General features: G+C 44.6%; 1 protein-coding gene across 3 annotated transcripts in view; it reads left to right on the top strand.

The window, feature by feature from the left end:
- The window catches only part of LOC139050399 (WD repeat-containing protein 26), a 38,209-nt gene that overhangs the window by 3,032 nt on the left and 20,837 nt on the right, over nt 1–14,340 (top strand). For 2 of the 3 annotated variants that reach the window (XM_070526706.1, XM_070526704.1), the window contains exons 3-6: nt 4,230–4,329; nt 5,926–5,982; nt 12,359–12,495; nt 13,914–14,014. In XM_070526706.1, coding sequence (XP_070382807.1) covers nt 4,230–4,329; nt 5,926–5,982; nt 12,359–12,495; nt 13,914–14,014 — 395 coding nt within the window. The remainder of the gene's footprint in view (nt 1–4,229; nt 4,330–5,925; nt 5,983–12,358; nt 12,496–13,913; nt 14,015–14,340) is intronic. The other variant, XM_070526705.1, reaches the window with a different exon arrangement.

Raw genomic sequence — 14,340 nt, 5'->3', positions numbered from 1 at the left:
TTTACAGTACTGCCAGCACTCTTCCGCTAACTTTGACAATGGCAGTGCTGCAGTAGATAACAAGCCGCGGCTATCGGGGATGGTTCTTTTTTTCGTTTTTTTTTTCCTTTATACCTCCTGGGTGGCTTTAGTGCGGACGCGTGATAAAGTGACAAACGCCGTCTGCTTTGCGGTAGTATGTGGCGCGAGCTCTTTCATCATGAGCGGATATCCGGAAGTGAGCAGGGCGAGGCGTGTTAAAAAAAGAAATGGACCGAGCACATTGGCCTTGTGATGTTGCCCCTGAACGTTGCTGATAAAGTGCCAAGGTGCGCTGATGGGTGCCCCGCTGGAACGGTCCCTTGAATGCAGAACTGTTTCGATGAAGCAGAAGTCTTTAGTATAAGGTTTAATTAAAATTTGACATTTTTGCAAAAGTGTGAATGCATTACGCAGCTTTAGAACCAGCGTACGCAGGCATTGGGTTCTTATGCGATAGCGCACCCTGACTTAGGGACCTCTGCTTCTAGGAATTTATTCTAGGGAGTTATCTGAGGCCTCGTACTACTCCAGCTCCAAGTGCAGTGTTCTTATGTGCCCTTTATTGGGGTTCTTTAATTCATATGACCATTTGATAGCATCTCTAACTTTGAGTCCCCTATATCTAAAGCTTTTCCAATTCCAAAAGTTAGCCGATTGGCTGTTCAGTTTCAGTCAGAGTGGTCAGTGTTTAACATCTACGTGACATGTTAAAAGATATTCAGTAGTTTTGTGAATTGAATTTTTGCAGTGTGGAAGAATCACAGATTTAGTGCAACTCTGGAGTTCTGGAGCATAAAAATTTTGCTCAAATGTTTTACTGCAAGTGATGAAATTATGACGCTTATGGAAGCCGAAACCCGTTGTGATTGTTTAGTGGCTATGACGTTGGGCTGCTAAGCATGAGGTCGCGAGATCTAATCCCGGCCACGGCGCCCGCATTTCTATGATGGTGAAATACGAAAACGCCTGTGTACTTAAATTGTGTACTAGTAATCAAATTGTGCTTTTGGCACGTAAAACCCCATACAATTTTTATGAAAGCCGAAGGTGCTTTCCCATAAAGACTAGAGTGACTGTCTGCAAAAACTACGGTGATTCTGTTGTGGTCGTTACTGTAGTTAACATATCACTGCTTGTCACTTCAAGATTGTAACATTGTGTTCTAAGTGCACAAACTTTAGTTTCATGATTGGTAAATATCATGACTTATCTTTGATAATGTCATTGCCCTAACAAAGCATCCCAAGTGCATAAACCGCGATTCTGAGCTAATAAATCAAGCAGGCAGTGGTATTATATTCTGCTATCTAGGTATAAGCAAGAAAGCTGGCAGACTGGCATGTTAACAATTGAAAAAACAAGCTGGAGAACTTTTTAGATAGTCACACCCCCTGCAAAAGAAAGATACACATATATATTGATAAAAATATCTGTATCTTTTGAAAGATAAAGGTGAAAACACTCAGTTCTGGGAGAAGCATTTCAATGGTAGTGGATTATCTGTCATCAGGAGATGAGATTAAACACGAGTAATCGTGGCAGCTTGTCTTTTCTACAGAGGCCAGGAGACATTCAAGATAAGGATAGCACAAGGAAATATTTTTTTGTGATGATTTCATTCATTCATAACAATTATCAAGCAGCTCACATCCATGATTCATTGCACAGCTTGCCAGTTCTGGCTTTTGAAAGTCTTTCTAGATTGCCCCACTGTACATGTGCATTACAGCAATGAGTAGAACCCATCTTCATTTACAAGGTGTTCTTAGCTCAGCATGCTCCACAGTACTACTGTTGAGAGAAAAAAAAATTGGCACTTGTCGATCGTGGTTTAGTACTTCATCATTTCACGGTTATGATCACTAAATCTTGATATAATGAGCTTCTCTAAGTTTATCAGTTAATTGCATTCTTTATATGTTAAGATATACTGGGTGACCCAAAACTAACAGAAAAAGTAAATTTTTCGGGAAGCACAGAGCGTACATGGCGGTGAGAGCAACCATTAAAACCCATCACTATAGTCAAGATTCTGATGAAGATGCAAGCCAGCATACATTGGCATACCACACTGTCAGTGAGTGGCAGATTTGTCTACATGTGAGTTAAAACATTCTGTGAACATTAATGAGGATCGTGAGTACTAACCAGCATAGAGGTGAATAAGAATGGCGCATGAAGTCTGACCCATGCGTGAGCAGCCCTGAGACGACTTTTAAATATTGCAGCCACTGGGAAAGTTGCAGGACACCTGCTGCTTGCTCAAGCCCACTGCTACGATTGACATAAATTTCAGATATTGCATCGTGGACATTGCAATGCTGCCCGCTCATGCACTGCTGTTAAAAAGAAGCTTTCTTTGCGGGCCCTCCCATACTCTGCTTACTGTGGCTTCTGCTGCTGCTGTATTGCCTAGTGCTCACACATGAAACAGCCATCCCTACAGATGTGCCCATGGGTGGCTCTATTATATATAAAATTATGCAGGTAAACAACACAGTACCTAAGTATCCTTACTGCAATGAATACACGGCTCCAAGCGCATCATGTCTTTATTTGAATGAAGCTTTCTGTGCTATCCTTTCTGTGCGTGGTTGGTTTGTTGCCTTGGAAGGTGGGGCAATTCTGAAGCTAGTGCACTAGTAAGCTAAGCTGATAGCAGCGATGATGCAATGGAAACTTGACCGAGGCAGTGTAATCCACACCTGTCGTGGTGGTGTAGTGACTTTGGCATTGTACTGAAGCCCGAGGGTGTGAGATCAAATCCCCACCTTGGTGGCGGCATTTCGATGGGGGTGAAATGTAAAAGCGCCCTTGCATTGTGCATTAGGTGCATGTTGAAGTAGCCCAACTCACCAAAATTAATCTGGAGTCGTCCGCTACTGGCATGCCTCGAAATCATATCGTGGTCTTGGCACATCAAGTTCTAGAATTACATATTTAGTTTAACCTGCAGTTGTGTTTGTTTTCTTTCCCTGTGTATATTGAGGACATTTCAAGTAAAACAAAGCTGTTGCTTTTGTTAAAATACAATGTTTCGCAATATAATTTCAGAGTCAATTATCCTACAATCTTGATTTGAACGTTTGTGGAAGGAAGGCCTTTGTACTGAAATTGTTTTGGCAAGAAAAGTACGCCGATGAGACAGGGACAATGACACAAGTGTTTACCCACAGTTTGCTCTTATGGATACACAAAGCATTAGAACTAGAGAAAAATAAGGAAAATAGTCACATGTAAGTGCAGCATTGATTAACAAAGAACTCGGGGTACACAGCACAGTGTTGTAAAAGTATCTAACTCTTTATGACTAAGTGAAATGAAACTCATCACTAATCACTTGTGTTATTGTCCTCTGCTTATGTCCCATTCCTATTCATCGTTTTTTTCACAATGCTGCCTTATCAGTTCGAGTTGACACTCCTTCTGAAATGGGTTAATTACAGAACAGTAGATACAGTAGGGTAAAGCTGCCCAGGGTCAGTGTTTGTGATGGTTGATATTCCTGATAAAGGAGACTGGAAACAGAGAAGGCATTGTTAAATCTGTATTTCAATAGATTACAGGCCTATCACTTGAGTGACAAATAAGAGGACATCTTCTCAGCCCTGTCCCTAGTATTAATATTTTATTTCCCTCTCCTAACCTTGTCATGCTTTTCGGGTTTATCCACCGTAGTTGTTCATTGATTATGTTGTTCTGCTGCTAACCGTGAGGTCGTGGGTTTGAATCCCAACCACGATGGCAGCATTTCAATGGGGGCAGAAAGTAGCTATAGTGCCTGTGTATCAAGATTCTGGCGAATGTTAAACTTGGAATAATTCTGGAGCCATCCACTGTTATCTCTCGTAGCCCTTCTGTTGATTTATAATGTTGGAACCAATCAATCAACCCCTTCTAGTTTCCTTATCCTCGTTCACAAAGGGCTAACCGATATGATAACAGAAAAAGAGTGCATAGAATTGTGCACTTCCAGCTATAGCTGACAGTCAGCCAGCAGAGGAGTACTATAACTGATATCCTTTGTCACAACTATGGCGTGGAGAAACTCCATTTTATTGTCCTCTTAACTAAGTGTGGTTTTGTCAAGATCTACATGACTACTGGACATTCTATAAATATGTGATGTGTAGGATGCTCAAGTAAGCTACATCAGATGGAAAACCAGTGACACCCCGTCCTGTGGCATGCTTGTCTTTTACATGCAGCCGGACGGCAGAACAGCTCATCCAGGAGTCTGGCTGTGGCTTGGACCATCCCGCTGCCGCGAAGTTCCAGACGCACGTCCTGGAGGGAGACTGGGCGAAGGTGGGAGCTCTTTCGAGCTTCTGTTGCACAGAAGTGTCCACGCTTTAGTTGGACATAATACGGTGTGCAAGGAGTGTGTATCAACTAGAAGAAAAAAAAAAATTGTTATTTTTAAATTTTGGATTAGTTGGCATTGTACTTATATTGTCAGCATTTGTATATCTTTAGGGTCAGGATAAAGTAACGGTTTCTATTCTACGGCTAGAATAAGTACAAATTCTGTATTCACTGACCATGTGAAAGGTTAATTGACGTTTCGGGACCCATACAGGTTCCTTGTTCACAGTGCAGTAGGAGACGCTAGGTGCAGCAGACACGTGAATTACAATAACAAGGAATAAACTCGGGGCAAGGTGCTATTTGTCTGGTTCAGTTTGTGGTATTGGGTGTTACTTGCGTCAGTAAGGATTCGAGTAATTACCTCTTCATCGTGTTTCTTTTTTTAGTGATCACTGATGCATTGTCCCAGTCGGACATAATTGCACTTGTGTGCATGCTTTGGCAAGTGCGGTGGACAGATGATGGTTTTGTTATTGTCACGCCTGTGTTGTTTCAGTTGTCTTGAGATCTTGGCAGTTTCATTGATGTAGGCATAGTTGTACTCCTGACCAGATGAGTTTCCATCGAACTCTTGGGAATATTCCACTGCTTTTCCTTTACATGCTTTGTCAATAGCCTTAGCATTGCCCCACGTGATGTTGGCACTGAGATTGGCTGATTACAAACGCTCGATGATAAGAAAGAAATAGAGTGAAGGGAATTTCTTTGTTATGCTGACCTTGGTACGGTTTGTATTGAACAAAAAGATATCATTTAGTTCAGGAGGATTTGGTATTGGTTGAATTGTTCTCTCTTAACATAGCTACTAAAGCATGAAGAAATATGATGAACGAAAAATAAAGAAAGGACCACCAACGGTGCCTTGTTTGTTGTGCCTTTATACTTACTTTTTGAAGTATAGTTCTGTGCAGCTTGAAAACCATGTCAAATGGTTTCATTTAAAATGAAACCAATCATTTAAAAAGCTATCACTTGCTATTTGCTCTCTGTACTGCCACACATGATGTGTCCGCTTTTTGCACGTCTCATCATCTGCGCCATTTTGTTGTAATGTGCATGCACCATTTTTTTTTCTTTTTTTTTTCAAAGAGGCAGTTGGATGCTTCTTTAGATGCAGTTAACCACCTGGTAAGGCGTGTGCAGCTTATTGCGGGGAGCATTGTATTAATATTGCCACCTCGTGTTTTGAGCCAGCAAACGGTCATCATTGCGTGCCCAGCAAAAACGGTGAAGAAGACAACGAAGTCATAGATCCCGCGTCAGCTGGAGAACCGTCCCTTCGTGTCTGGCTGCTGGTACTGCTGCTTGCCTTGGCACGTGACAATATATGATAGGCTTACGTGCATGTTTATTAAATTTTTATGGTAAATACTTTCACTCTTTACTGGGTGCATCATAAGCTTAGTGAAAAGAGGTACTGCAGTGAATTTTTATGGGGCTCACAGTAGCAATGTTTTGACCCCTTGACAAAATCGAGTCCAGAAATGCATGACTGATTTGCGGCTTCGTGAAAGACAACTCCTTTGCGTGTTTCAGGCGGAGGCCGATCTCAGTGAGCTGAAGGTGCTACTTGAATCACCCCAAGCATATGTGGTGAGTACGAGGGCAGTTGTTCTTAACAAGGTTCTACACATGTGTTTGTCTCATGTATTTTGTGTTGGTACTCTCCTGAACAGTTTCCCATAGGTTCTACACATGTGTTTGTCTTGTGTATTTTGCGCTGCTCCTCTCTTGAATTGATATAAAGTGTGACTGTAGCTGCTTGAAAGTATCTGAGACAGCGAGCTAGTTGTGCAAGAGCAGTCAAAGTGCACTGTTGTCTTGTGGCTTCAAGCTGTGGTTGCTCTTGCTTGTGAAATATGAACATGAAGGCGACGGGTTTAAGCTCGTTGGTACGTTGTTCTTGAAAACCAAGTATTTACACTGCAGTGGAACAGGACATGAAGGGTGTTTGTTTGCCTTTCATCTCCTTTGACATGCATGGCAAATACTCGGTTTTTTGTCTTCTTGCGTTCCGGCATCACACCAGCATCGTAGCCCAGCGTCGCACACTCCGATGTGTTCATGTGTGTTCTTCGCATGTATTTGCGCTCATGCTAACCTGCTTCACTCTTCAACTGTGTGACCCTTTGGTAAACTGTGTGACCCCATGTTGTCTGCAAATATAAGGCAATATTTTTTTATCCAAGTTGTTGCAAGCATAGTCCGAGTGTATTACTACCTAATTGCACCAGACTTGCAAACATTCCTGTGCAAGAGATGCACACAAGCCCTTCCAAAACAGTACTGGTACAATCTCACCATCAACAGCCTTTGAACACTGGTTGTTCACTGTCCTGTGATCTTGTAATCCTCATGTAGTGTCACCTCCATTGCCAGTTAAACTTGATTCTGCATCACCATTTTCCCAGCGCACACATTTAGGCACTGTAGTGTTGTAAAGAAAGGACACACATAAATCAAAGGTAGCAGGGCTGGAATAACATAACGATTCTATGCCAATGCCATTCCTTTTTGGGCTCTCAGTTGTCGGAATGGCATTCCACTTGCCTTATCGATGCGGTCATCCAGCTGTGAAGAGTGGATGATAAAATTGCCAAATAATCGTGTGGAAGGAATATCTACATTATACCGACCCTTTACATGACGAAAATATAGCAATAAAGCAAATTAACCCTTCCACCTGCTTTCTTAGCTGAAAGCTTGCAATTGCTTAATGAAATATGTCCAGCATCGTAAATACTTGCATCTCGTAAAACAACCAACTGCACTAGCTCAGATTGGCAGATCAGTTTTTAGCTATATGTGCAAGGTGGGTGGTAATAGTATTATGAAAGAGGAAATTTTCATCCACTCGAGAGCAGCAAAAAACTACCAAGAAGACCCAATGTAGGTTTCTCAGAAAAAGCTTTGCACAGTACTATTATTGCTGCAGAATTATCTGTTAACTTTACCATTGTTAGTGTGGAGTCATTCTTCTGTACTCACTAGTGGCCCGAGGCAGAGACAAGGAATGTGCAAAATTCTGTAACGAAACTATGGCACACATCTAGCTTGCCTTAACCGAGATGGCCAACCTCCTACTCGCAGCACTGTTGAAACCACAAAGGAAGGAGATGGACTAGGAGGGACCGTCACATGACAACCTTGAAGTCTACTCACAAAAAGATCTAAAGGAGAGGCTCATTGGAAATAGGTGCTGAGCGTGTGACAGATAAGTTGTAATTTCTAGCCACCGAGTGTGCGGAAAGTATAGCGAAGGATAGAGCAGGGAGATGGATGGCAAGGGTCGATCTTGACAAGGGCGTTGAGAAGAGCTGCGTGAATGAAATGATGCCTTGAAAGTTCTGGCAACCATGTAGGGCCTATTTCCTAAGAGTCAATGCGTAGATGGGCTTTGAAGGAAAGAAAGAACAGAGTTAGAGGAGCGAGACTAGCTGCTTGACGTTTTGCTCCCTTTTTCCTTCCTCCATGGTCCAAACACCCGTGTACTTAGATTTAGGTGCATGCTAAAGAACCCCAGGTGGTCCAAGTTCCGGAGTCCCTCACTACACGTGCCTCATAATCAGATTGTAGTTTTGGCACGTAAAACCCCATAATTTAATTTTAATTTTATTCAGAGACGAGACAAGACTCACCCCGAAAGCGTGATGTTCCACGGAACAGGTGGTGGCACCAGTCAGTGCGTGCCGAAACCTTTCTTTTTTACTTTGTATCGCTGACACCGTGCAATGCATGGAGAGCTATAGGTTGCATAAGCCAACCAGAGACGAGAACCAGAAGACAAGGGGCTCCTCCATTGTCTGCCTCTGACTGGCCTCCACGCAACGCCGACTGAATGGAAGTTTCACTGAAGGATTAGTGGTGTACAGTGGGCTTCTCTCTTATCGGGAACACAAGTCGGCTGTCATTACGAATTGGCTGACACTTGCCCTAGTTTTCACTGCACTGCACGGACTTGGTGCGACACAGTGTAGTTATAGTTTGTCTGCTATCTTAGTTAGGCATTAATTAATTAATTCATTAATTCATTGTTTCTATGCTCACCCTGAGGGCATTATTGTAGAGGAGTACTTTACAGAAGTACACCTTCGTTATCACAAGAGATCACTGAACATTTAAAATTAAATAGAATGAAGCAGATTTAGAAATGCGTGCTTGCAATAGGCTGCAAAAAATTTTAGCAAAGTTGATAAAAACATAAGCTTCTCTTATATGCTACCTGACCAGATGAGCTTTTGTCGAGCTCTTGACTATGTAGCAAAGATAAGAAAGGTGGCATGAATAACGATGCAAATGATGCAAATGCAATAAATAAAAGGTCGGCGGCATGTTCTACACCTGTAACACACAAATGCAAAAGCCTGCTGCACACTTGGTAATGCATTAAGTTATATGATCAGAGGGGTGAGACTTCTTGCAAGACATAACGAGCCTCAGTGTGAAGTACACGTGTGGTACTTTAGGTCGACCTCCTCAACGGCGCATGCGAGCGCTTAATGCACTACCTGTAGGTGCAGCATGCTTGTCACCAGTAAGTGTTACAAATGTGTAACGCAAGCCGAACACAATTATCTTGCGTCCTCTCAGCAGGGCAAAGCTGCACTCGCGGTCAAATGCCTTGCTCTCGCCACTAGACAGTTTTAGTATAGCGTACGCTATTCCATTGCGTACGCTAAAAAATAGCGGGCCGTCACTGCGCATGCGCTGAACGCTAAACGAAATAGCGGGTATAGCGGGCGTACGCAGAGCAAACAAGTTAGCGTTTTTCCGTGGTTTGCGGAGTTTGCGGGAAACATGGTGGCAGTCCTGGCTGCCCGCTTCGAATTGAATTTGGCGTTGCTTTTGTAAAATGCACTTCGTTCGTAGCAAATGACTGTGTAAACGGCTTTCGCTTAGTCTCAGGCCGCTTCGACGACAGAGTATTATGGATAACTTCGTGGTGTTTTCGAGATCGCTTCACGTTTCGAACGAGTCAAAGCCTAATGAAAGAAACGTTCGAGATGTCAGCGCCACCTATCGCTACAGGCGCGAAACAGCCGCAACGACGGCATATGGCCTTAGAGATCCGAAGATATCGTCGGCCAACTAAAATTGTAGAAAACCTGCGCTGCTTAGCGTACACTATATTATACCGTATAGCGTACGCTATAGTTGCGTACGCTAAACTAAAACTCTACTTTGCCTGTCGCACCTGGTTTCCTCCTTGGCGAGCACTCTCGGCTGCAGCATACTTCCAGGGCCCTATCGCGCAATTCGCTATGCCCTGGGCGAGCGTCCCCCATTGTCATCTCTCGTACTTCGCAGTCAGTCATCGGCACAACCGTTGGTGCCACGTGACGTCAGCGATGCAACACCTGTTTTTTACTGTTTGCCCGCACTGCTCGTTCCCCTCTTCACCCACCGCTCACTCGGAGAAGGTCACATTTTTTTTTTTTTTACCACTCGACTAGTCGCCGCATTTCTTTCAAGGCCATCGTGCAACTAGCCACTTCGAGCTTCCGTCTTAAAACTCCACACAGCATGTTTAACATGTAAAGAAATATCAGGAAAAAAAAAAGGAAACACAGGAGAAAGGCAAAAACTTAGCCACAACTAAAAGTTGACAGGCATTGCATACACGCTATTCTACAGTACCATGCTACAACACCCTTCAATAACTAATTTTATCGGAAAACAATGTGAAGCTGGAATATTGCTTGTTGCCTGCTGCATGCAGACATGAATGCAGTGTTAACCCTCTCTTGTCCAATGATTCTTGTAGAAATCTTAACGCTTTATAAGAATTATTGGACACAGAGAAATACAAATGGAAAGAGAAATCTCCGAAACCTTAGTCAGCATATATAATTAGATAATTTCTTTTACTTTGTGCTATGGATAAACATGGTTCTTCATATTTTGAGAATGCCCATGTGTCACCTCATGTGGACGTAGTGCTTTGGCATCATATTCTTGGAGCCTCCTGCCATAACTGTTGCCTTAGGTCGCACAATAACGGTCTCTTCTAATAATTTGTAGCCATGGATCATACTGTCATGATTGTGAATTAAGAATGCCGAAGAACCATATGCTGCCTTCTCCAGTGCCCAGTGTTGTTGGCAACTCATGACAAAAGTCTTCCATACATTGCCAAGAAAATTCACCGACGATTACGATACTCCTAATGCGAAATTTGAGCGCAACTCTATACTTGTTTTCATTTTGTGATACAGTGAAACCTCGTTAAACCGTAGTCGGCCGGAGCTCGGAAAAAGTACGTACTAAACGGTAGTACTGTTTAAGCGAAATAGCATGAGATCGCCCACTTACCTGTCGAAAACGGAACTCAGAGAGAGTGCGATGAAAGGGGAAAAAACATGCAGTATTTATTCCCTTGGCGGGACGTAAGTGTTATTTTCATTTGATGTCGCGGCGGCCTAGCACGACGACAGCGGCCTCAAACTTACTGAAGCTGCGTGCCAGCTTCTCAGCCAGCCCCCCTCCTCTCGGCAAACACTCGCACGGCAGATTCCTCGTTGGCGTTACGTATTCTCCGTGCACGCGCACAGTAGTGCTGCATAAGTCCCGGGGCGCCTTTTTCATTGCCGGGTGCCGGAGCGCGGAAGGCTTTTTGTTTGGAATAGTTACGTTATCGCGCCCCTGTTCTCCTTGCGACGATCGCATTCATGAGGCTGACGTAACGCGCAGCTTCTGCCACTGTCGGACCTGAATAGCCCGTGCTGTCGCTTTTCGTGTCGTCCTCATCACTGTCGCTAGTTGACACTTTGGCAACAACAGCGGCAACGATGGTGAAAAGTCGAACCTCGTAGCCGACATATCTCTTCGCGGTCGCAGCAGCGCTGCCGAGCAACTTCGCATTCCAAATGCCACACACTGTAGTCAACAGCAGATCCATGTCGTGGGCCAGCTCCGACTTTTTCGTGTCACGTTCGGTAACACGGACGATGTCTAATTTTTCTTATATGCTGAGCACCCGGCGTCTTTTTTTATCCTAGCTTCGGCATGACGCGAGTCCTCGCTTGCACGACACCACAACGCTCTTTGGCACGGCGTCCATGCGGCATTGAAATGATGTTGATGTTGATGCGGCTTCACGTGCAAACGCACAGGGCGCTTGGAGGCCGTTGTACCGATCTCTGAGGCTTGTTGTTCTGCCGAGCCGCCCGATGGAGACGATGCACCGCCGTGTTTGCGCGACGAAAAGTGGAATCGCTACGTTTTAACCGATGCGTACGCAATAAGCTGGTACTGTTTATGCGGATACAAAATACATTATGTTCAATGGCCGCTGAGTCGGGGAATTGACTTTACTACTTTTAAACCGAAACTACTGTTTAAGCGGGTACGGTTTAACGAGGTTTTACTGTATATTAGCTGGCATGGACAGTCTATCTCATGCAGCACATTCCAAACGGAGTGAAGTGTGGCGCGACTGTTTCGCTAATCGGCAGATTGCGAGAGGCAGTGGGTGGCTGACGCGTGGACACGATTCGCAGCAGTCACCGCAGACAGACTTCTGCTCATGCAGCGCTTTGGTGAACAGACGACGTGTACAATGCTTTGATGCATGTTCCCCCATGAATGGAGGGGATGTAATTGAGCTCATCGAGGCACCTGAATGACACGCACAACTCTGGCACCATCTCGTAGCCATAGTCTGTGTTGCGCGGCACTACACTTTTCTTCTCGCGCTCTCGCCACACCCTCCACGTCCGGTTTCCTCCTCGCACTATCTTCGCTCTCACCGTATTTCATCACTTGCTGCACTCCGCGTTCGCTCTCGTCTTTTGCTGGGCTCGTTCCCTCGGTTACAAGGCACAAGGCTCGCAGCAGGAATAGGCACCTGAGAGCCGCGCTCTAAAGTGTTGCCTGTTCTTTGTCATTCAGCTTTTCATTTTCACTCCTGTTACAAGATATAGCCCAGAAAGGGGTTAACCGTCTGCTCGCCCTCTCAACGCTGTCGCAGGAGATGCTGTTCCTGGTGCTGGAGCAGAAGTACCTGGAGTACCTGGAGGAAGGACGGTTGCTCGAGGCGCTCCAGTGTCTCCGCCATGGACTCTCCCCACTCCGGCACAACACGGAGCGAGTCCATGAGCTCTCCAGGTGAACAACTAAATAAGAACGGGCAGTTTCGTTTTTTTGCATGTGCTCAACCAGTTCTGCTTACGAGCGGCAGACAGCCCTGTGTGTGGTCAAAATGCTCATCCTCTAGGCCAGTGCTGCGAAATTCGGTACACCTTGCAGTTAATTACTTTTGTGGCCCCTCAGCGACAAGAATTTTGGCTTCGCAATTGCTTGGGACTACTTTTTATGGCCTTCTCATGCTATCTGTGTCAAGTGCCATAATAAAGGGCGTGCAGAGGGCAATAGAGGGTATGCAGGATAGTTTTTGATGAATGGTGCTTTGCGCGTGACACGTGGCATTACACCATTTGTCTGCGGATGTCTTTCTTTCGTTCTTCATACTTACCGTATTTAGTACCCATTTCTAATGCACCCCCAAATCTAACATGCACCTAATCTTCACGGGTTCACTGTAAGAAAATAAACGTGCACCTGAATGTGACATGCCCCGGATTCATAAAAGAAAAATAAAGCATGCACTGCATGTTTGCGATCAGAAAAAAAAGGCAGGGTTTACCTTTGTAGATGAATTTTTTTTAATGTGCTTTCATAATTAAAGCGATATGTGATCTCCACTTGCACTTCATTGGCAACAGGTATATAGCACACAGGGGCGGTAATTTTGAGTGATAACTTTTAGAGTTACTGCTATCACTTTTGGAAGACTCTGCGTAGGACTCGTCGACCTATGCATCCGACAGTGTTCCTGGCACTGCACAGATAGCGAGCTTGGCATAGCACCAGAAATGATGAGGCTGATAATGCCGACGCATCTGGTGCTGAGTCGTGCGAAATCTCCCGAAAATGAAAAGTTATTGGCCGAAAAGACTGCTCAAGGTCGTAGTCGAGCGCAGGGTGAACCAACAGCAACTTCTACAGGTAAAATAAAAATAAGAAGTCGCAGTTTCACCTCAGAGGCAAAGCATAGATTGTGACAACAAATTAGTATACTGCTATGCGACGTACGGATATTAGTTTCATCGGCTGTATAAACCTGTAAACATTCGCATACTAACTAAATTAACAAGCATGGTGTCACGTGCGCACAAGCAAACATGGAACACATCTCACTCGATCACCACAGGAACTTTCTGTCAGAACGCTGAAGTGAGGAAGCGGGGCAGCAGTAGTGTGTGAATTTACCTTCGTGCGGCCTCCCGCTTCAACACAAACGAAGTGGCGAGAACGGAGCGCACATGGAGCTATTAGCCCTTGGTGCACCTAGACTCTGGACTCATCGCACATTGCTTTCAACATAGGGCCCAGGCAGTTATGCCATACGCAGCCGCTGCCGTTGTAGTAGAACTTCTACAACAAATGCTTCTAAAATAAAGGCAGTAAAAACGCACAGGAGTTTTTGTTCATTCGTGTAATTGTTGCTCTGCCTCTGTGCGCAGCTACATGATGTGTGGCAGCGCGGAAGAGCTTCGGTCCATGTCCAACTGGGAAGGCAAGACCCACACGTCGCGGCAGAAGCTCATGGAGAAACTCCAGAGTGAGTTTAAATCCCTTCTTTTGCGTCTTTGTGCGCTACATCTATGCATTGTTGTCTCGCGCGGCAATCTTGTAATTATGAAAAGTTGTAGATTTGTTGTAGCTACTGAAGAACTGGTAAACATATGTCAGTGATCTGTTTTTTGACATTTCTGGGATTCTGCTGTCCGTGAGCTTTTGATGCCAGCTGTACAGAGGCCATGCTTGAAAACCAATGTGGAGTTTCTTGACATGCAGCCAGCGACACTACCTTCATCATTTTTCTGTCTTTCGACTATGCATTCTACGTCACGGCAGTCAATTTTCTACGGAGGGCAGCCTGGAGCCACA

The sequence above is a fragment of the Dermacentor albipictus genome, chromosome 10 (genome assembly GCF_038994185.2).
Source record: "Dermacentor albipictus isolate Rhodes 1998 colony chromosome 10, USDA_Dalb.pri_finalv2, whole genome shotgun sequence".
NCBI lineage: Eukaryota > Metazoa > Arthropoda > Arachnida > Ixodida > Ixodidae > Dermacentor > Dermacentor albipictus.
The sequence above is the reverse complement of the archived record's forward strand: the minus strand, read 5'-3'. Positions and strand labels throughout refer to the sequence as shown.